Source organism: Colletotrichum scovillei (genome assembly GCF_011075155.1).
Source record: "Colletotrichum scovillei strain TJNH1 chromosome Unknown Contig00004, whole genome shotgun sequence".
NCBI lineage: Eukaryota > Fungi > Ascomycota > Sordariomycetes > Glomerellales > Glomerellaceae > Colletotrichum > Colletotrichum scovillei.
The window spans coordinates 1,633,811-1,656,138 of NW_023336262.1; the positions used below are offsets into that span (position 1 = coordinate 1,633,811).

Below are 22,328 nucleotides of genomic sequence, written 5' to 3' on the forward strand. Positions count from 1 at the left end.
AAGGCCTGTGTCGTAGCGGGGAATACCGGCGCATCTGAACGAAATGCCCGCACACATAGGTCCCGGGTTCGAGTCCCGTCTTCTTCTAGTAAAAATCCTTGCATCGTTACACCTGAGGCTGGTAAGAGTCTCCTCGGATCTTTCGTAGGCTCCCTATTATAGGGGCTGAGCTTTTTGTGTTCACGAATGCCTTAGACTATGGCGTCTTACACCGCCATTACTTTCAGGCAGGATATGACACCAGTCACTACCAAAGATATTGGTTAATACCTTACTGGCAGGTCAGAGTCTGTCTCAAAGCCCCCACGCTATACGGGTGGCAGCTGAAACAGGGTGACGACAAAGGAAAGAGCTCTCTACTTTCCCTCTCTCCGTATGAGACTTGGGATGAGACTGCGGCGACCAGAATCTTACTCTCAGTGTCGAAGGCTCATAGATGCTTCTTAGATATCTCACAGTCGAGCGCTGAAATGCGGTACGAGGCCCTTGTACGTTCTTGCGGCATGTGTCGGGTCTTGTAAAAGATAAGAATCTTACATAAGATAGGTAGGTATAGTTGCAGATCCGCCGTTGGTGTGCGCAAGCTGTGGGTGCCCTCCACTCTTGGCTTTCTGCCTTGGCTTGCAATGTGCGTCTGGTGACCAGCTGTGGTTTCTCACTTTTTTTCAGACTTCTCTCGCTGGGCATTGGCTGCAACACGCGTATCCAAAGTTTGGTCTGCCGCATATCAAAAGCCATCGAAATGCTTCTCTTACTGTTGCCGACTGAGCGAGACCGAATGAAAGGCTTTACGAGAGAATACTCTAATTACGTTTCTTGTTTCCTTGTCGATGGAGACAATGCCGCCCTTAGATCGGAGGTTTCTGTGTGCTTGATTGGTCGGTAATTAAAGTTGTTTGGCCATAGGTGCCGTTCCCCGCCCCCTGTCGCCATGACGGTTGGCTGCCCTGGCCTGGTTTAGGTCCTTGGCTTGGGGGAGGGGGGCTTCTGCCGCGCCTCCCCTTGACTTCCTCCAGCTCCTCCTTCCCCCTCCTGTCATCCTTGTCATCGTTGCTCATGACAGGCGGCGTTGATGATCCTAATGCCCGCTCTTACCTTCAAGAGTCCCTGCGTTGACGCTACTTTGCCCTTTGACCAGATGATACTAGCAGTCAATCTTCCTTGTTCCTGTCAATCTCGAGACTTCATGGGCATTTGTCACCTCTATCCTTATTGAGCTTGGTTCATCTTCCACCTTTGTCGCTTCTCACGCGCTCTCACGCTCTTAACTGCGCATGACTACCCCAAGGGACACTAGTTTTATTATGAGAGCATAAACCAACGTATCGACCAACCCAACCCCATCGTCTCCTGCAGAACCATCATCTTGTTTCTTCGGTTCTTCTCCGCGCCTCCCGGCTCAATCAGCTCCTTTAATCCCCCGGCGTTGGATTGGCGTCAAAGCACAGCCGCTGCCTTTTCTCATCCGCCCTGCGCCTCTACTCCCATGAAGGCATATCCCTTGTTCATCGCCACCAACAAACGAATCATAGCCTACTATTTTCCCTAGATTATCAGGAACCGAATACTGGGGGGATCAACATATTGGATCGTACCATTGCCCCAGCCCGGCCTGGCACGTCGCATCCAACGTACGGGGTACATTTACCTTATAAGGCCAGTTCGTCGGTCTACCCAATTTCGAGAAGCTTTCGTTCTGTTCATTCCTTTTTCTCAACCGCATGAGATCGACCAGGCCTGAGGATCTCTCCCTCCCCCCATCAGCCAGCCCCTCCGTCGTCAGCAGTAGCGTGGGTCGTCAAGCGTACAGTGAGCTTGGCTCCGTCAACCTCAAAGCTTGACGTAACGTAACGTTGCTCTGTGCACCACACTGTCAATTGGTCGCTTGGTTCCCAACCACTATCCAGACTTGGCTGCGCGGTATCCGTGAAGGAAAAGGCAGCAGAGTCGACGGGCAGCTACTTCTGCGCTCTCGTATGTCTTTCTTCTGCAGCTGAAAGTGGCACGGGACGAATCTTTCGGTTCGTTTGGTGGCTAAGAGGATATCATACTCTCTGCCTTATCTCGGAAAATTGTGGTTCGCAGGAACAGTGCAAACACACCACAAAGACCACCGCGCATCACCCTAGCTCGTCCATATAACAAGCCTCGACCCTTTCGTTGCTTTGAACGGCATACTTCTTCTTTTTCCTAATTCTTCTCTTTTCGGAGTCCCCAAATCGTCAAGATGTTACCCTCTCTCTTACTCGTATCCCTCTCCCTCGCCGTGGGCCAGGTCAGTGCCGGTATCTGGCCGGCCCCGAAGAAGCTTTCCACTGGCAAGAGTGTTCTGTTCATAAGCCAAACACTGGAAATCACATATAATGGAGGATCTGTACGCTGGCGCCCTTCTTCTGCTTCCACTTCCACTTCCGATGATGAGACACAGAATACTGAGAATTTCTTTAATGTGCAGCTGCCCTACACTTATGGCTACAACCCGGCTTCGGGCTCGACGTTTAACAGCAAAGACATTGTGCAAGGCGGTGTGTCGCGCGCCATGGCTGCCATTTTTCAGCAAAACTTCGTGCCCTGGAAGTTCCACCCGAAGAACAGTGACTTTGAGCCAGATGTGTACGCGGCGGACAAGAAGGCAGTCAAGTCGCTGCAGATTACACAGACTGGAGAGGATAAGCCCAGCACCTTCAAGCCTGTCGCTGGTGACGTCAATGAATCATACGCGCTCAATATCACAGAGGATGGCTCGGCTACGCTTACGGCCATGTCCTCCACCGGCATCTTGAGAGGTCTCGAGACGTTTGTGCAGCTCTTCTACCAGCACACATCCGGCACCTCCTGGTATACCACGTTGGCTCCCGTTTCGATTGAGGATTCGCCAGAGTACTCCCACCGCGGAATCATGATCGATACGGCGCGTAACTTTTTCCCCGTTCAGGATGTTCTGAGGGTCATTGACGCCATGTCTTGGAATAAGCTCAACCGGCTCCACATCCACATCACGGACTCGCAATCATGGCCGCTTGACATTCCTGCGATGCCCGATCTAGCCGCCAAGGGCGCTTACCGCAAGGGATTGTCGTATTCGCCCGAGGACTTGGCAAAGATTCAGGAATACGCAGTTCACCGCGGAATTGAGCCAGTGATTGAAATCGACATGCCGGGGCACATTGGATCCGTTTCTTTTGCCTACCCGGAGCTGATTGTGGCTTATAACGAGAAGCCGTACACTTGGTGGTGCGTAGAGCCGCCATGTGGTGCCTTCAAGATGAACGATACCCGAGTCGACGAGTTCCTGGACAAACTCTTTGACGATCTCCTGCCGAGGGTCGGCCCTTACACGGCATACTTCCACACTGGTGGCGATGAGCTGAACAAGAACGACTCCATGCTCGACGAGGGTATTCGGTCCAACTCGAGTGAGGTCCTGCAACCGCTTCTGCAAAAGTTCATGGACAAGAACCACGCCAGAATCCGCAAGCACGGGCTCATTCCGCTGGTCTGGGAAGAGATGCCGCTCGAGTGGAACATCACGCTTGGCGACGACGTCGTGATTCAGTCTTGGTTGGGAGGCGATTCCGTAAAGAAACTGACCAGCAAGGGCCACAAGGTCATTGACAGCAACTACAACTACTGGGTAGGTATTGTTGACGTCCATATTGAGGGATCCACTTTACTAATGTATACCAGTACTCCGACTGCGGCAGAGGCCACTGGATGAATTTCGACAACGGAGCCGCCTTTGAGGCCTTCTTCCCCTTCAACGACTGGTGCTCGCCGGCAAAGGGGTGGCGCCTCATGTACTCGCACGATCCGCGGGCCAACCTGACCGAGACGGAAGCCAAGCTCGTCCTCGGCGGCGAGGTAGCGGCGTGGAGCGAGTCCATCGACCCGGTCAGCATCGACGGGATCCTGTGGCCGCGGGCCAGCGCGGCTGGCGAGGTGTTGTGGTCGGGCCGGCGGGACGCTTCGGGCCAGAACCGGAGCCAGTACGACGCGGCGCCGAGGCTGGCTGAGTTCCGGGAGAGGATGGTGGCGCGTGGTGTGAGGTCGGAGCCGGTGCAGATGCCGTTCTGCACGCAGGGGGATGCGGGTGAGTGTGGGTATCCCATGGTGTAAGAGCTGGGTTGGGATTTTCCAAGCTCTCTGTGTTATTCCGCATGATTCATGCGGTTCTCCGGAGAAGGGTGCCCCCTTCTCGGACAGTTGAACATACCTTTTCTTGTACATGTATTAGAGACAGGGCTTTATCTCGTTAATCAACACTCTTATAGCGAATAATGAGTTCCCTATTTAGGGTGTCAAAATGACAACGCTTCACATCATTCGACACAGACCATCAAGCCCCGAGGGGTCGGATCGACACATTCAGCGTCCGTTGCCCGGCGCCGTTGGACTAAAAAGTTCATCCGACTGTCCTGTCCGTGGCGGAGGGAGGGGAGAGGGGGGGGGGGGGAGAGCGGGACTTTTTTGGCAGCCGCCGCCGTCGCTCTTTGAGGTTGGTTGTACTTAGTTCCCGCTGGGCCCTCCGCATGAACGGCTCGTTTGTGGAAAGCGGGGAGAGATCGGGGATGGGGGGTGATCTACATGTCCAAACCTCGGTGAATCTGGTGTGACGCGCTTCCAAAAGGTGGGCGGATTCTGGGGTACGTGTTTATTTGCTCGTGATTGGGATGTGTTTCCCGTGGTATCATGGTGTAGATGAGAACTGAGCGTTTGGCCGTATTCAGGTCGTTTTTTAGGGGTTGGGAACTCTGTAATTTATAACTTGTATACATGTACGAGATATGGTTTCACCTCTGAATGTTTCTACTGCATTGCTTGCATACGCCTACTTAGAGGAAAGCTTTTCTCGGGCCTTGAATAAACGCTAGATTGGGATGTTCGCTCTCAGTCTCTTCTCTCCTTCACGCCATCCCGCTTGCTCCCAAACTCACAAGGACGATACCTACCTATCCCGACGTCACCCTCCGCTTCGGCAGTGAGAGAAGCTGGGGAGTAGCGCTAAGGTAAGGTAGGCATGAACCTGGCAGGATCCAACTGGACTTCTCTTTTGTTTTCCCTTCCTCTCGAGAAAGAGTTGCAGGGGTGTAAGCTGTAAGTTGCGGGGTGGAGAAGCTGTGGTCAAAAGTCGTGTGGGCGGGCACCTGCAGGGTGCGACAGCAGAAATTCCCTTTCTGGGTATTCAGATCGTGATCGGTGGGGTCTTGCACTGTGCTTGCTCCGGTCTGAGTCTCTACCCAGTAGTCTCCAACGTGGAATGACTGGGACCAAGTGAGGTTGTCAAGTTTCTCAGCAAAAGATATGGATGAAAGGATAACAATCGAGAGTCGCGGGAGTATCGTCTGGCGGTACTGTCAATTGACGGAAGAGTCGAACAGCTTGACTATCTTGTCCTCTTCGAGAATGGAAATTGCTGCCATCATTCGTGACAAGACGAGTTAAACATCTCGTGAACTACGGAATAGTTATGCTACGCTACCACATCGCACTGTACGTAATCCACCCAATTGCCTCATCCCATCACCCTCTCAAACAAAAGATCCAAAATCTCTCCTCGTCGAAGAAGAGAGGTTCGTGACCTCGGCATCAGGTAGGCATGTCCCCAGCAACTATACCGCAACCTTTTCGCAACTCTCAAGTACACGACATCTCACGATTGGTCAGACATTACACCTCTTTCCCTAAAACGGAAGATCTCTGGGGGATGATGTTCAATGAAGACCAGAAGTAAAGCCAGCGCAACAGCGGCGTGCGCGCGAAGTTTCTGATCTTGCTGTGCTGTGCTGCCATGCATGCTGCGCCGTACATGTGCAGGTAGGTGATTTTAACAACCAACAGGGGTTCTTAGCTTCACCAAGCAGCGGATCCCCGCGGCTCTCGAAACCAAACTTCCCATCATCGACCGCTGTTTCGGCTCTATATTGTGCCACGACATGGTAAAGGAATGTAGGTGATACAATTTTGAACCTTCTCCAGGGATCATTGAGCCCCGGGTAGTCGTCCATCTCTTTTCCTCGTCCAGTCTCCGCGTGGCGGGTACGGTCCGACGCTCATGAAGGGTTTGGGTATCGGTTCAGCGAGCTTCCGTTGCACAACAGCCGACAGGTTGCTTCTTGACTCGTACTGAGAGTGAACTCGGGAAGCTTTTAACATAGTATACAGCTGGGCCACGTAGGTATACTAGTCCGTAAGATACTCTCAATGGACGCTCACCTTGTGATACGATTTAAGAATTCTCAAAGCAAGAGACCAATGCGAAAGAAGCGTGAAGCGTGACACGGGACTCTGCACTAAGCCCAATCCAAGCCAGCGCCAGTTCACTCGCCATGTGGCTTTTGCGCCGCCGCTAGCAACACAAGGGCAAGTGTTTCGGCCGCGGTGGACGGTCCACGGAGAACATCGATGTCCATGGTGTAATTAATTTTTTTCGTAGGGATGTGAGGACTTGGGATGGTCCTCTTTACCGAGGAGGGAGAGAGGGGGGCGGGGAAAGCCCACCTCAAGTGTACACTGACCAACCATTCGTCTTTGGTTTGATTCTCTCTGGCCGTCCGCGGGCTGCTGCCATCGATGGATCATGGATTGTGACGGATGGAGATGGATGATCACATCTGGGGTCCTTGGCATTTTGTGTCTTTGATTCTCTCCTCACATTCCTCGTCACCCTCGTCTTTCGACCCCGTCCCCTCCCCCATTGTATCCAACACTGGCTAGTCTCAAGCAGACCCCTAGCACTGCACTCCGAGGGCCCCGTACCGAAGCTCGAGAAAAAGAGAGATGGTACGGATAGACGGATTTGGGGGGGAACAAGCTAGGAACGGTAGACCAAGTGGGGATGAGCCCATCATAGTAGGTAAGGTAGCTAAGGGTCAATGAGGTGTACTTTCACTTTGTACTCTGTCACTGCTTTCATACATCTTTTTTAGCTTATTCGATACATACTTAATACTTGTAGTCTCAGCTTTCCACCCCAACATCAGACCTACCTACATCAGATGTTTATGCCTTCGTTGCCCAGACTTGGTTTTCTTTTTGTCTACAACTGGAGCGGGTTTTCGATTTATCCCGTCGCTCCGTACATAAGCTATCGGGTTTTGCTTCACCGGTCTCGACAAGCTCCTGGAATATAGTCACTGCGTCGTCCTCTGTCGACGCTCTCTCCACCTTTTTTCCTGCGTTAGGACATTCAACGACAACACTGCATGTCGATTCCCACTCGAGCATTACCGAGAGGCCGACCCATTACCGCCGATTTCAAAAGACGTTACTCGAATTTGTCCCGCCCGTAGGCGGTCCTGCATCTCTCAGGTTCAAGACTCGGGCCTCCATCCTTCTTATAACCAATTCTCGCTAGACGACACATCCACAAGAATCTACTCACCATGGGTCTGGTAGATCATGCCCTCGAGTATCTTACTCTCAAAGTCGTCTTGGTCTTTGGCGCAATAGCCTGGGGGTTATGGGTAGCCGTAAAGCGCTTCGATGAGACCATACGGCTGCGCCGTTTGGCGCCTGGCACTCGTGGCCAGTCCCTGAATGCCCGTTTCCCCGGTGGTGAGTTCCTCATGCTGTCCGCGATGCGACTCACACATGCTGTGGCCAATGTTCTTGAAGACAATCTGCATCAATGGTTCTGTTTACTCACAATTCTCTTCTCCAATAGGCATCGACTTCATCTTCAAGGCCGTCCGCGGGACAATGACGCACAAGAACGTTGAGTTCTGGAAGGACATGCTCTCCAAAGTCAAGGGCTGGACCGGCGAGAAGAGGATCCTCGGCCTGCGCATCGTCTTCACCGCCGACCCGGAGAACATCAAAGCCATCCTCGCCACCCAGTTCTCCGACTATGGCAAGGGCGAGCCCTTCCATCAGGAATGGAAGGAGTTCCTCGGCGACAGCATCTTCACGACCGACGGCGACCAGTGGCACGCCAGCCGGCAGCTCATTCGACCCCAGTTCATCAAGGACCGCGTCAGTGACTTGCACTGCTTCGAGTCGCATATCCAGACCTTGTTCAAGGCTATTGCCAACGGCGGCGCTTTAGATGGAGAGGATCAGGTCGTCAATATGGATGCCGTTGACGGCAAGGTCATGGACGTGTCGGACCTCTTCTTCCGATACACCTTGGACGTGGCAACTGACTTCCTCCTAGGTCAGGACGTAAAGTCTCTTTCGTGAGTTATACCTCACCAAACCTCTGCAGCGCCACAAACTAACATGAGATTCCCTAACAGAACCGTCAAGCAAGAGTTCGCCGAAGCCTTCAACGAAGTCCAGCGCGTCCAGAACATCCTCGCCCGCGCCGCCAAGCTGAAACCCTTCATCCCCCTCTTCTCCTTCCGTGCCGGCCTCAACGTAATGAACGACTTTGTCAACAAGTTCATCGAGCGCGCCCTCCGCCTGAGCCCCGAGGAACTCGCCTCCAAGACGAAATCAGACTCAGGGTACACCTTCCTCCACGAGCTCGCCAGCTTCACCCGTGACCGCAAAGTCCTCCGCGACCAGCTCGTCGCCGTCCTCCTCGCAGGCCGCGACACCACCGCCGCCTCCCTCTCCTGGACCCTATACGAGCTGGGCCGCCACCCGGAAGTCGTCCGCAAGCTCCGCGCCGAGATCATCGAGCAGGTCGGCCTCGACCGCGAACCCACCTACGCCGACCTCAAGAACATGAAATATCTCCAAAACGTCATGAACGAGGTCCTGCGCCTCTACCCCGTCGTCCCCTTCAACGTCCGCCTCGCCCTCAAGGACACGACCCTCCCCGTCGGCGGCGGGCCCGACGGCACCTTACCGCTCGCCGTGTGCAAGGATACGCCGATAGGGTACTCCACGCTCCTGATGCAGCGCCGCGAAGACCTGTACCCGCCCGTGTCCGAGACGTTTGCGCACCCGGAGACCTTTTCGCCCGAGCGGTGGTACCACTGGCAGCCCAAGCCGTGGACGTATATTCCATTTAACGGCGGGCCCCGGATCTGCATCGGGCAGCAGTTCGCGCTGACGGAGATGAGTTATACGCTGTGCCGGCTGTTTCAGAGGTTTGAGAGGGTGGAGAGTTATATGGATGCCGTTGACGGCGGGAAGCCGACGCTCAAGGCGGAGATTGTGCTGCAGCCTGGAGATGGTGTCAAGGTTGCTTTCTGGAGGGCGAAGCAGGGGTAAATGTGAAGGATTTTGACGCTGCTGAGAGAGAGAGAGGGGGGGAGCGAGTTCGTTTTGCGACGACGATTGGAAAGATATTTGAGATTAGGTGGATGACTGATGATTACGACGAACATCTCTACACAATACTCTTGCTCTGTAAGATATATTTCTCAAGGCAGCGTCAGCCGTCTTCTCATCGCACTGTAGGCGAAATGGTGTGGGAGGTTGGGATAAGCAAACCTCTTTTGTGTAACGGACAAGCCCCATACACGACGACAAGCCACATCCCGACCTTTCTCTTCCCCCAGAGACTGAGGCTACCCTGGAGGATGCTGCCAAAGTAGGCGCCCACTTCAAATTAGGAGTAGAGTAAGCAAAAGCGGGTACTCGCGTTAAAGAGCAGGGCTATTTGATAGGGCTGAAGTGAGAGGCGGCCAAAGTTGAGAGCGGATTGTGGCTGCTGATGTGCATGGGCGACCGTTGTCTTGGCTTGGCAACTTTGGGTTGCAGTGTTTGTTGGAAGCTAGCCTGATAGGAAATTGTGTCAAGACGATCTGGGATTGAAGAGGGTTGCGAGACGGGTTTGGAGTCTGATAGCGCCGAAGATCTATTACCACGGGACATCTTGGATTTGGATCCGTACTTTTATGTATACTTAAGAAACCGTGTGCTCTGCGTGGGGACATTTCTTGCAAGTGGCCGTCACGTTATGCGCACACTGCGAAAGATAAATGCTATTCCGCTGTGATATTCGTTGTTTGAAAAAACACCCAATCACGAGTCTGAGCCCTGTCATCTCTATGATAGAGCATAACTACCTCTTGTTCTAAGCCCCCTAATGTGATAGGAAATAGATGACTCGTAGCCCCTTAGCCCACACTCCAAGGTGATGATGATAATAGTAATGCTAAACCCCCCAGACCCCCCAGACAAACTCATGCTAGAACCACAGCCAAAACAATGCAGAAGATGATGTGAAAATCCAAAGGCGAGGGGGAAAAAAAAACAAGAAACAAAGCAATACCACGGGAAACGTGGAAACCAAAGTCCTTTAGATAATTGTGCTGTTCACGCAACGCGGAAACTCTCCTTGATGGCAGCCCCCAGCCTCTGGATCGCCTTGTCCATGTCCTGCTCGCTGGCCGAGGCGAACGTGGCGCGGAAGAAGAGGTCCTTGAGCGGGGTGTCCTGCTCGGTGCGGAACCAGGAGCCGCGGGCGCAGAGGACGCCCTTGTCGATGCACGAGTTGAAGATTTCCTCCTCGATCTCGAGGAGGGGGCGGCTGGCGTTGCTGTCTGGGTGGGCGGCGTGGTCTATCTTGAGCCATAGCTGTGTACGAGGAGGAAGTCGATTAGCCTCGGAGCAAGTATCGTCACATGGGAGGTGTGTGTATGTGGGGGAAGGAGGACGACGTAAAGAACTTACAAACATGCCAGCCGCAGGCGGCGTCCAGCTCACGATATCACGGGGGAGATGCCTCTCGCAGGCAGCGAGCAGCCAGTCGCGGCGCTGCGTGTACTCCATGCGCAGGTTCATCAGCCACTGGAGGTAACCCTCGTGGCCCCACGTCTCGTCGAGCAGCTTCCACACGGCGATCTGCGAGAACCCCGAGGGCCCCTGGTTCGCGACCTCGGCGTGGCGGATGAAGCGCTCAATCACCTGCGCCGAGGCCGTCACCCAGCCCAGGCGGGACCCGGGCACGAGGACCTTGGAGAAGGAGTCCATCCGGAGCACGCGGCCGTCCGTGTCCATGCTCAGCAGGGAGGGGATCAGCGCGCCGAGGAACTCGTCGACGGAGGACGGGGGCGGGGCTGCCGGCGCAGAAGCATCGGTCCCGGCGTAGGGCTGCATCTGGAGGAAGTAGTAGGGCTCGTCTTCGATGATGTAGAGGTCGTGCTTCTGCGCCACGGCGTAGATGGCGCGGCGCCGGGCCGCGGACTGCGTTGCCCCCGTGGGATTCTGGCCCGAGGGGACGGTGTACAGCAGGTGCGGCTTCCGGTGCCCGCCCCGCGCCGCCGGGTCCCAGGCGGAGAGCATCTCGTCCATGGCGTCGGGTAACAGGCCCTGCGCGTCGACGGGGACGCCGACGGCCTTTACGCCGAGCGGGGCGATGGTCTCGAGCGCCGTGGAGAAGCTGTACTCCTCCGTCAGAACGGCGTCCTTGCGGTCTTTGTCGCAGAACATGCGCAGCGTCTGCTCGAGGGCGGCGGTGCTGCCGACGGTCTGGCAGCATTGCCAGTCGGCGTAGGGCGGGTTGTAGACGAGCTCGGTGTGTTCTGTGACGAAGCGCATCATTTGGGCGGAGCCGGTGGACTGGGTGTAGTTTAGGGCGATGGAGAGGTCGTATTCGGCGCGGCCTTCGGGGTCGTCGCGGACGTCGTATTTGCCGACGGTGATGTCTTGGCCGTGGGCGCCGATGGTGTCGGCCTCGGAGAAGTGCGGGGCCGTGGGGACGCGGACGGAGAGGGAGGCGAAGGGGAAGTAGGCGCTTGAGGGGAGGCCGCCGCCGAGGGAGATGAGGCCCGGTTTCTTGAGGTGGCGGGCGGCTTGTTTGAGGGAGCAGGGGTGGCGGGAGAGGGACTCTTTGGAAAGGTGATCTTGAAGGTGTGTCAGTGAGATGTTCAGGCGTGAGAGGATATGTGAATGAAGCTTACGGTCCCATCGCTTTGATTTGGGTTTTCCGATAGCCTGTAAGTGAGAGGTCAGTATAACGTTACTTGAAATCTGAACGTCCTGAAAAAGGAAGCATACGGGGGCCTTGAACATATCGCTGTCTGAGGCGGCGGCCACACCCGCAATCAGCTTGCCGGCCTTGGCTCTGCGCTCCCGGACGCCATCGAACGGCGACGGCTGCTGTCTCTTCTCAAATGTTGCTTTCCTCTCCACGGGCACGGCGTCTGCCACGGATCTGTCACTCGACTTTGAGTGAAACGGGCGTTGAGAGGCGACGGGCTCCCAGGTCACCGGGGCGCGTTCCCGGCTCCGGCGCCGGAGATCTGTAAGTCGAGACGGGGTGCGAGGAGGGGCAGCGGCTGCTGATAAGGGCTCAGAGGAGGCCCGGCAGACGGAGCCATTGAGGCCACGGCGAGCGGCTCTCGAGTACATGCTTGCGGGGACCGAGTTTGAGTTGTGAGATGTTTGAAGAAGAGATGTGTTTACTGTGAGACTTCAAGAGGTGTTGTGAATAATGTTGGACGTCGTCGGTTATCTCAGCCCGAGTCCAGGGAGCTTTCGAGATAACAAAGGGCGTAAGGCGTATCTGACACTCTACACGCGGGCGCGGGTGCACCAGGTGGTGGGGCAGCCCGCAGCTACCCGCAGCTACCCATGACTCCCCCGCATTGTGCTACTGTTTGCCCGTAATTTTTAGGTAATTAGGGGTTCTCTGACCGCTGCGGGCGCTGTGAGCGTTTCCTTCTTAGTGTTGGCAGAAGACCAATTTGGGACTCTAGTTGGAAATGTGCTAGATTGCGGGGAGGGAAGGGGGGATCACCGGGCTGTTGAGGATGGATCGCGTGACGCCGGTTGCGGAGAGAGATGGCGGATCCAGTCTGTCCGGCTCCGTGTGGATACCCATGACGGGACCCAGTCCGGGGTGCTTGACCGTCGGCCGGATTGCCGGACCATTGAGAACCGGGTGTCAGTTCACACATAGCAGTGGGTCAAACGAGATAAGAATCATAATGGACAGAGTATCCGTCCGGGGTGAACGGCATCCGAGACCGATCCATGTGCTTCTTTTCCAAGCGCACAGAAGCCTGGCCTTCCGTCGAGTCCAACACACCAGCGCACGAAAATCCCAGACAGCGCAACGGCTTCCATGCGTCACGGGCATGTCGCTGTAAGTGTCAGTCGCCGTTAGCTGCTTGCACCCCCGTCCGAGACACTCGTCCGCCAGACGTACGGATGCGCAATCGTCACGAATCCGGATGTGAGAGCCGGCGCCCGTGGACATCGAAGCCCGAAGAAGGCCCCCTACCGACTCGTAGGTATCCCACACTCATGCGAGGCCTCGCGTCCCGCGTCCCGAGCCCCCGTCTTGCGCACTTCGTACCTGACTATCATCGTCAGAGATTTACTCCCCATTCGGCTACCTTGACTTCTACCAATCCTTGGATGTTACTGCGGAAGAGGGGTCTCGCAAGATTCTGGCACCGAGTCGACGGGTCCTGAGTCTTGACGCCAAGGGTCCGGCGGAGCCCCAGCCACCCGTCCTTCACCAGCCACGCCATTTTCAACACTATCTACTAACCAATCAGAACCTTTGAATTCATCCCAACCTCCCCTCGTCTCAACTTTCTTTCCAGGGCAGCCAATCCGAGTTGGACGGACAACGAACAGGGAACACCACGTAGCGGCACCGCGGAACAACGGCCATTGATTGCTGTTCGTCCAGCGCAAGAAAAACATGGAAAACATCTCGATGTTGATGTCCCTTCATTTCCACCTATCGACCATCACCCCACACCCTCTTGGTAGGTAAAAAGGTACTAGGCAAGGTAGACCGTAGGCGGGCGCATGGGGTGATGAGTTCTCTTGGACTATTTTCCAAGGCCCAAGGCCCGAAAAAAAAGACTGCTTGGAACCCAAGAGGACAAGAGGGTAAAAGGGCCCTGCGCGGCCCGATGACGCTACTGCAGCTGCCAGTGGCTGGGCACATGGAAAATGATTGGGAACATGCAGACAGCTCAGATCATATAACACCAATCTGCCGCTGCCAGTCTATCACGGCCCGCCCGTGTGATGTACAATTTTCCCTTGTTCTTGCTGCTGTCAGTTTTCTCCCTACCTCACGGCTCACGCTTACTCCTGTCCGCCCACCCCCTCGTGTTGCCCAAGTGCGACGTGCCACGGACTTACACGGATCCTTGTCTGCATCTTTCCCTGTGACGTCGCCAGCTCCCAACGGACCTTGGCTTTAGGTCGCAGCGGGCTTTTTTCTTTTTCCTCGGCGGCTTGACTTGGAGATTCTCTTCAAGTGAGAGGAGACTCGAGTTGAACCTCTCTTCCTCTCTTTCACCGACGACTTCACCCTCGACCCTGTAATACCCTCACCCTCCACTGGTACACTGCGGTGGAACCCTTACACATCCAAATCACACAATGTTCTTCTCAAGAAGACTATTCGCCGGCCTGACGGCGTTGGCAACAACAGCTTCAGCGCAGACGTATTCATCGTGTAACCCCCTCCAACAAAGTAAGTCTAAGCTGCCGTCACACGATGCCACCAACAAGCAACATAACGCACTAACCTCTCTCTCCGCTCTCCAGCAACATGTCCCGCCGACACAGCTCTCGGCATGGCCATCCACGTCGACTTCACCCAGGGCGCCGTCAACTCCTTCGCCGCCTCAGGTAACCCAACCTACGGCTCCGACGGCGTGACCTTCAGCGTCGCCGCCTCGGGCCAGGCGCCCCAGCTCATGTCCCTCTTCTACATCATGTTCGGCCGCGTCGAAATCACCCTGAAAGCCGCCACCGGCGCCGGCATCGTCAGCTCCCTCGTCCTACAGTCCGACACCCTCGACGAGATCGACATGGAGTGGCTCGGCGCCGACCCGACAGAGGTGCAGTCAAACTACTTTGGTAAAGGCGACGTGACGACCTACAACCGCGGCCAGTTCCACCAGACCAGCAAGAACAACCAGGAGAACTTCATGAAGTACACCATCGACTGGACCTCGGAGCGCATCGTCTTCTCCGTCGACGGCACCGTCGTCCGCACCTTGAAGGAATCCGAGGCCGACACAAACCAGTACCCGCAGTCGCCGATGCAGGTCAAGTTCGGCTCCTGGTCCGGCGGCGACCCGGCCAACGCCGGCGGCACGATCGACTGGGCCCGCGGACCGACGGACTTCTCCAAGGGGCCCTTCCACATGGTCGTCAAGGACGTCTCGATCACGGACTACTCGACGGGTAAGGAGTACAAGTACACCGACACCACGGGCAACTGGGGCTCCATCCAGGCCGTCGACGGCCAGGTCAACGGGAACCTGGGGAAGGCGAGCCAGGTCACCTACACCGCCAGCGCGGCCGCCGAGACGGGTTCTCCCGCGCCCACGGTGCCCCGCGGCGGTATCGGCGCCGACGAGTCGGCTTCCGCTACGCAGACGGGTTGGCCTTGGGTCGCGAGCGCGAGACCTACGGGCGGTTCAGTGCCGGACGGGTGGCGCATGACGTCCGAGGGCAAGATTATTCCCGACGGCGCGGGCAGCTCGGTGCGGCCTTCCTGTCTGGTCTTGGTGGTGTCGTTTATCGTTGGTGTTTTCGCTTTGATGGGGCGGTAGAAGAAGATGTCATGATACCCTCTCCCCCTCCGCCTTGAGAGGTGAATTTTTTTCTGGAATTGTTTTACATGATGTAATGGATGTATGTGGTGGAGGAACATTTGCTGGTTTTTGGAGGCACGATATTAGAAAAATGGACGGCTCACCTTGAAAAAGGGCCTATGCATTGGACGGCGTTTGGGGAGCATCAAGGGACGGGAAACCATACGAATTGGATTTGAAACGTATAAGACGCATTACTTTTGTAAATAGAATAGACGCAGCATTGTCCTGCGTGAAGAACTATCCGGAACGAATGAATCGGAAAGTAGTTTATCCAACTGAGCCTTTGCAATTGATCCCTTTGGATTGTGACTTCTCGTCGTCGCTTCGAGGAGCGGGCTGCCTGGACGGAGGAACCGGAGTGGGTCGAGGCGGGCCACACTACTCGGATGATTTTGCGTAGGTAATTTGGCATGAGGCGTTGTGGCAGAGTGGTCTAATGCGCAAGACTAGAAATCTTGTTCCTTCGGGAGCGTCTGTTCGAATCAGGCCAACGTCGATATCTTTTGCTTTTTGGACCATTTTCCCATAGCCTTTTATAAATCTCAATCGGCGGCACTCAGTCTTCATTTTGCACTTTACTTCATTGGCTCATTTGAATTGGGTGTGGCGTAGGAGCCATCTTTATTCTGTGCATGCCGTTCAACTCAGTGGCATGAATAGACTGGTCAACAGTTCCCATTCCCTCAGACGCACTGCCACCATCCTACTACACCCTCATCACTCTGCAATCACCTCGGAAACTTATATCGTTTTGTGTTCTGGGCTATTGGTTGGATTTGGCACAGCACAAAAGTTCCGCCATGCCCCTGTAAGCAATGAAGACAAGCTACCTCTTGTCGAACGCCAACCTTTGGGAAACGACTTGTTGAGGCTTGACATCACATCTATGGGACACTCTGAGTTGCTGAATTCGCTGTTGTTTTAATTAACTAAGCTAGTCTAGTCTGCTGTGGCCTATATGTGGCTCTATAGCAAAAAAGCGTGACCGGCGGTTGGTGGCCCCCAGGTCACCGTTCTCTACAAAAGCTCCGTTTTATCTCTTTAGGCAACACCCCCTCCCTTCGCTGTATGCATTGGCACTTCCTCGCGCCCTCAACCCCAGCTGATATATACCTTTTTCTCCTTGCCGTCCTGAGTAACTTTCTCCAGATACCGAATCGGGCCATCGCGTAGAGTGGTCCCTAACTGGCAGGACGTCCCAGGCCCGGGGTAAAATGCTGAAATAGAAATGCTTTTGGTACAAACAAACAAATACAGTAAAAGTGACGAGATACGATGGGGTTGGTTCAGCAAAGCAACTAAAGTTCTGGAAAGAACGCGATCAGAACTCCCAGTCATCATCCTCAACAGACTTGATGGCCCAGCTGAACTTTTCGCGCAGCGTCTTGGAGAAGAACTTCTCAATAGGAACGTCAAACTTCTTGGCAAAGACAACCGTAAGGCGCGGATCAATGTAGTTCTGGAATATGTTAGCTTTAGATCCATTTCAGCCAAGCGAATAACTCACGATCTTAGAGGTGCTCAAGGCAACCTCCTTGTTGCCATCACGATCAGCAGCCTGAAGCTCCAAAGTCTTGACTCTGTCGTCAATCTTCTTGGCCTGCTCAACAAGCTTCTCAACTGTAGGGCCTCGGCCTTCCGGCTCGACCTTCTTGGACTTGTTCTCTTTCTTGAACTTGGCGGCGAGCTCGTCCGCAGCCTTAAGGCGCTCCTTACGCTCCTTATCGGGGAACGGCTTCTCGCCATCGGCCAGGCGTTTCTCGTTATCCTTTTGGAATTTCTTCTCGATTTTGGTGCGCTGCTCTTCCACCAAGAACTTTTGGTGCTCGAGGATCCACTCATCGGTTAACTCTTCAGGGCGAGCAAAGTATTCGGCACCCTTCTTCTTCTTCACCTTGTTGTCGATCTGAAGCATCATCTGCTTCAGGCGCCATTGCTGATACCGGAGGCCCTTGATGCGGTCGCCGAGTTTCTCCATCTGTGCCTCGTGCGCAGCACCGACAGTGCGCTTGTGGTTGCAAAGAATGGCTACCTCACGGTTGCAGTCGTTGTACAGCTTCACCTTCTCCGCAATCGTCAGGTTCTTGTGATCAACAAGCTTCTGAAGGAGAGTGGACATGGTGAAGGACGCGTTGTAGGTACGGAACACCTTTGCTGTCAGACCCGGCATGTAGTTCTTGAGATGGTTGTTCAGCTGCGTGGTGGTCAGGCGGTCGAAGATGTCGTCACCGTCGGTCTTGGGCGACTTCTTGAAAAGCTTCAAGTTCTTGAAGACCTGCTTCTCAACAGTGACCTCATCGTAGAATCGAATACTGTCCTTTCCGAGGAAGTCGAAGATCACGGTGTTGGGCTCGCGCAGGGTGATATGCTCATACTTGAGGGAGCAGCAACCGACGGTCTCGGCTTCGTTTTCAGAGTCCTTCTCGTTGCCAGCTCTGAGAGCAAACTTGTCAATCAGGTACACGGCCGTGGCTCTTTGTCGGTCCGCCATGACCTCGCTCTTGAGATCCTTCGTGTAATCCCTTCGAATCTTGTCGATGTGCTTCTTGAGTTCTCTTGCCTTTTCAAACTTCTTCATGTCGCTCTGACCCTTGATTGCACTGGCAGCGCCAAGCATCACGTACTTGTATGCACCGTTGATGTTCTCCTGCCACATAGCCAGCCAGGTAGCCTTGTTGTCGTGAACAACCGCCTTCCACTTGTGGCCCTTGGGCGGTGTCGGAACCTTGGCGTCCTTGCCAATGTTGATGGTGATTTGCTCAGGATACACTCGCTTCTTGAGCTTTCCAGTCTTTGGGTGCTCGCCACGGCCGCGGAACAGACTTGGAGGTTCAACGCGGAAGTTGCCAACCTTTTCCTTGCGGCCATCCCACTTGCAGTACATGAAGGGAGCTTCCGTCTCATCCTTTTCAGCCTTGATTGCCTTCTTCTCTGCAGCTGTCCGATTCTTTCTGATGGCGCTCTGTTGCTCGTAGTAATTGAAGATGGGCTCGAAGTCCATCTTCATGAAGTCCTTGATGTCGACCTTGTTGCCTTGCTTGTCGGTTGCTTGGCCTGACTCCTTGAGAACGGCCTTGAAATCGTCGAAGAAGTTCTTCTGGAAGACGGGATTGTCGACATTGTGCTTAGAGTTAAGCATCGCTCCGAAGAAACCGGCAACTTCTTCGGCCTCGACGGGCAGGTTGACCGGCTTGCCATCATAGAGCAGTCTGACGTTCTTGGGGAGGGGTTGGTACTCGGGTGGGAACATGACGCCGTTGTGCTCCAAGGTCTTCCACTTGACGCTGTCGTCCTCCTTCTTAGGGGCGTTCCACCATTCGTACTCTTCCTCCTCTTCGTCTTCAGGAGCCTCGCTTTCCGCCTTGGCCTTTGCTCCCTTTTTGGCTGGTGCTGCGGCAGCCTTGCCCTTTGCTGCCGTGGCCTTGGCCGGGGTGGCCTTCTTCGCTGCAGCCTTTCTTGCGATGGGCATATCGGAGTCGGATTCGGATTTAACCCCATTTGACTTTCTGGCGCCGTTCGATTGGCGCTTCTTTGCTCCCGACCTGGCCAAAGGCACATCGTCGTCGGAGGACTCTTCCTTTTTCGACTTCTTCGGGGTTGCCTTCTTTGCCTTGGCCTCGCTGGCACGAATGTTGCGAGCCTCCTTGGCGGCTGCCTTCTCAATGTCCGCTTTCTTTTGCGCGAGCCTGGCGCCCAATGGCTGATCATCATCGGAGGATTCGTCGGGCAAAGCTGTCTCCCGGTAGGAAGGAGGCAGGTTCTTGCCCCTCTTCGAAGTGAGAGGTTCGTCGTCCGAATCCGTTTCTGGTGCCTTGACCTTGGTCTTTTGTCGCTTGGCCTAGAGTCGCTGTCAGCCTCAGACTCCGCCACCGTCTGTCTGCCTGCCATGTGTAACCTACCAAAGGAGCATCGTCATCGCTATCTTCGGTTTCGTCCTTGTAATTGACCTTGGGCAAGGATGAACGAGACTTGCGCTTGCCGTTCGTCGATGGGCCATCGACGTCCATCGCATCGTCATCCTCTACGGGTCCATTGCGGATAGAGAGACCGGGCGGGGCCGCTCGTGCCTTGGAGGCGGTTCTGTCCATGGCGATGTCGTCGGCTTTCGATATCCTCGATGCAGAAACTGTCGGTGATCAGGTTAGAAAGCTGTTAAGTTTTCATTTGGTTTCGTAGGCAGATCCGGGATGCAGGAAGTACGCGACGAGTCAGGTGGGTTCGCTGGGGCGAGAGGAGGGCAAAAGTGACACGTCCGGCGTAAAGTGGCAGGCGCGAAGGGTAAAGCGTCCGAAAGCGCAAAAGTTTATGTTTCTTAGCGTACTTACTATGTCCGTTCGACCTCGCAAGAGGTGCGTCGTCGTCTGAGGAACTCATGGTGGGAAAAGGTCTCGGTTCGCGACGTTTACGGACGGTTAAGTAAGAACTGAATCGCAAAGTCCAAAACCGGGGCTTGGTGGAGCAGAAAAAGTTGTTGTAGAAGCCGATCCGCGCGGAAGAATCGCGTAGATATAGAGGCAAGAGCCGGATGGTTGGAAAGGCCGCCACTTGATGAGTTGAAAGACGTAGGGAATGGCACCCACGTCTCTTCGAATCGAAAGGGAAGACGAGGATTTTTTTCGAGGGATCGAGGGAACGAAAAAAGAAGGCCGGGGGGTGGGAAAGGCGTCGAAGACCTTCTAGCTACGAGCGAAACTTAATGGGGCTGCCCCTAGGAGTCTAACTGTCTAGGTAAGCCCGGGTAGGTAGGCACAGGTAAGCGGGTGGCAGGTGCTGCCAGGACACAGGAAGGCCCGAACCAATCCAAAGCCTGCGCCACAGCTTCACAGTACACGTGACCTTCCTGAGCCACCCGGCTGCCGGTCAAACTCAGTTAGCCGGGAAAACGAGGTGGATGGAGTCGGGTGCGAAGACTGCTAGCCGGGGAGGAAAATAACCTCGAACCTACCAATCTCGCTATCCCGAAGCACCGTCCGACAGCCTCAATTGATCTCGAAAGTGGTCGTGGTCAATTGCTCCCCACAAACGGCAGAGGCTCGATCTCCTTAATATCTCAAACTTCACAATGCTTTCCCGGGCGGCGAGACCAGCTCTGCGAGCTGCGGCTGCGGCTCCCTCGCGGTAAGTCGGAATCCACACCTTCCTGAGCTCGGAAAATCGGAGGAAAGGGACAACACGTCAGACGAGTGCCGACGGTCGGCCATCAACGATGAAAGAGGACGGGACTCGAGGGACATGCTGGGAACGATATCAATTGAACACACGAGCGAGAGGGGAAATGAGATAAGAGAGCTGTCATGCTGATTGTGCGGCGTTTCCAGAGTTACGGCCAGCGCGCCCACCAACGCTGCCAACTTCGCGACCCTCCGTGAAATCGAAGGCCGCCTCAAGTCCATTCGCAACATCGAGAAGATCACCAAGACGATGAAGATTGTCGCCTCGACCAAGCTCAACCGCGCCCAGAAGGCCATGACCGACTCTCGCGTCTACGGCGCCACCTCCAACGAGGTCTTCGAGTCCGCCGAGACCAAGCCCCTCGAGGGCGAGGGCAAGAAGGAACTCATCATCATCTGCTCCTCCGACAAGGGCCTCTGCGGTGGTATTCACTCTGGTCTCTCCCGTACCATCCGTCGCGAGTTCGCCCAGAAGAACACCACTGCCGACCTCGTCATCCTCGGCGAGAAGTGCAAGTCTCAGCTTCAGCGCACCAACGCCAAGGACATCCGCCTCTCCTTCGCCGGCGTCGGCAAGGACGTCCCCACCTTTGCTGATGCCTCTGCCATCGCCGACCAGATCGTTCAGCTCGCTGGCGACTACTCCTCCATCAAGATCCTCCACAACAAGTTCATCAACGCCACCAGCTACGAGCCTGTCACCATTGAGGCATTTTCCGAGGAGGCCATCACCCAGTCCCGTAAGCTTGCCCCGACATGAATGAGATATATACTGGACGAATTGAACTAACATTGTATTCAAAGCCAACTTCTCCGCCTTCGAGGTCGATGAGGAGCTCATCCCCAACCTCCGCGAGTACGCTCTTGCCAACTCCATCTACTGGGCTCTTGCTGAGGGTCACGCCTGCGAGATCTCTGCCCGTAGAAACGCCATGGACGTACGTTACCACCCTCCTTGACATCGCCTTTGCCTCAATTTTGTACTTCCAAACTGACACCATGACAGAACGCCTCCAAGAACGCTGGTGAGATGATCCAGAAGTACCAGATTCTCTTCAACCGTACCCGTCAAGCCGTCATTACCGGAGAGTTGGTTGAGATTATCACTGGTGCCACTGCCTCCGAGGACATGTAAAGCGGGTTTTTTGGCCAAAAAAGCGCGCGCATCAGATAGAGATGATTATTGCCTCTCTTCCCTTTGTATCAAGCTACCAAGGGCGGCTAGTTTAGCCCTCAGTGTACCAAATCCTCGCGAATACATCCTGATCTAGAATATGGATCGGTTATTTTCATCTATCTTAAAACCAAGATCTGAAGCATCTGTGCCGTTTGATAAGCGTGTTGCCATTTATTGTTTAGCACACTCTTTTCAAGAGTGTCTTATGTACGGGAGCTACAGTAATTACTGTGCAGAACTTTTGAAAAGGTTGGTCTACTACAACCTTTTCAAGGTTCCAACGGGAGCAAATATGACATGTACGGAGGGGGTATGCAGAACTCCTCGACACCGTAAACGAGAAACAAAAACAGACTGCCACCACCACAGACAAGCCCCCCCGAATGCACCCTTCCTTGCCCTCCATGCAAACCCGTTTGTAAAAGAACAGCAAACGGCCTAACCCCTCAATCAATAGAAAACGAACACCTCATCATACCACCCGCGCGCCTCGTCAAGTAAAACAAC

General features: G+C 54.8%; 6 protein-coding genes across 6 annotated transcripts; 4 read left to right on the forward strand and 2 right to left on the reverse strand.

Annotated features, from left to right (window-relative positions):
- The first annotated feature begins 1,058 nt into the window (after nt 1-1,058).
- HER10_EVM0001747 (glycosyl hydrolase family 20) lies at nt 1,059-4,241 on the forward strand. Its single transcript, XM_035482871.1, has 2 exons — nt 1,059-3,634; nt 3,688-4,241. Exons 1-2 carry the CDS (start codon nt 2,228-2,230, stop codon nt 4,114-4,116), a joined length of 1,836 nt encoding a protein of 611 aa, XP_035334672.1. The 5' UTR covers nt 1,059-2,227; the 3' UTR covers nt 4,117-4,241.
- A 2,734-nt stretch (nt 4,242-6,975) lies between these two features.
- Nucleotides 6,976-9,809, forward strand: HER10_EVM0006094 (cytochrome P450). Its single transcript, XM_035475689.1, has 3 exons — nt 6,976-7,554; nt 7,664-8,174; nt 8,235-9,809. Exons 1-3 carry the CDS (start codon nt 7,383-7,385, stop codon nt 9,157-9,159), a joined length of 1,608 nt encoding a protein of 535 aa, XP_035334996.1. The 5' UTR covers nt 6,976-7,382; the 3' UTR covers nt 9,160-9,809.
- A 246-nt stretch (nt 9,810-10,055) lies between these two features.
- Nucleotides 10,056-12,327, reverse strand: HER10_EVM0003399 (aromatic amino acid aminotransferase). Its single transcript, XM_035473076.1, has 4 exons — nt 11,893-12,327; nt 11,796-11,829; nt 10,567-11,738; nt 10,056-10,470 (listed from the first exon to the last, which is right to left on the reverse strand). The coding sequence occupies exons 1-4, from the start codon at nt 12,244-12,246 to the stop codon at nt 10,210-10,212; spliced, it is 1,821 nt and encodes a 606-aa protein (XP_035334805.1). The 5' UTR covers nt 12,247-12,327; the 3' UTR covers nt 10,056-10,209.
- A 1,534-nt stretch (nt 12,328-13,861) lies between these two features.
- Nucleotides 13,862-15,691, forward strand: HER10_EVM0005014 (glycosyl hydrolase family 16). Its single transcript, XM_035474640.1, has 2 exons — nt 13,862-14,338; nt 14,413-15,691. The coding sequence occupies exons 1-2, from the start codon at nt 14,245-14,247 to the stop codon at nt 15,426-15,428; spliced, it is 1,110 nt and encodes a 369-aa protein (XP_035334915.1). The 5' UTR covers nt 13,862-14,244; the 3' UTR covers nt 15,429-15,691.
- An 808-nt stretch (nt 15,692-16,499) lies between these two features.
- Nucleotides 16,500-20,200, reverse strand: HER10_EVM0006935 (eukaryotic DNA topoisomerase I). The gene is made up of 4 exons (XM_035476506.1): nt 19,799-20,200; nt 19,373-19,599; nt 16,981-19,311; nt 16,500-16,932 (listed from the first exon to the last, which is right to left on the reverse strand). The coding sequence occupies exons 1-4, from the start codon at nt 19,845-19,847 to the stop codon at nt 16,795-16,797; spliced, it is 2,745 nt and encodes a 914-aa protein (XP_035335055.1). The 5' UTR covers nt 19,848-20,200; the 3' UTR covers nt 16,500-16,794.
- Nucleotides 20,201-20,399: 199 nt separating this feature from the next.
- Nucleotides 20,400-21,952, forward strand: HER10_EVM0006130 (ATP synthase F1). The gene is made up of 4 exons (XM_035475724.1): nt 20,400-20,591; nt 20,792-21,384; nt 21,449-21,582; nt 21,651-21,952. Exons 1-4 carry the CDS (start codon nt 20,536-20,538, stop codon nt 21,777-21,779), a joined length of 912 nt encoding a protein of 303 aa, XP_035334998.1. The 5' UTR covers nt 20,400-20,535; the 3' UTR covers nt 21,780-21,952.
- The last annotated feature ends 376 nt before the right edge of the window (nt 21,953-22,328 follow it).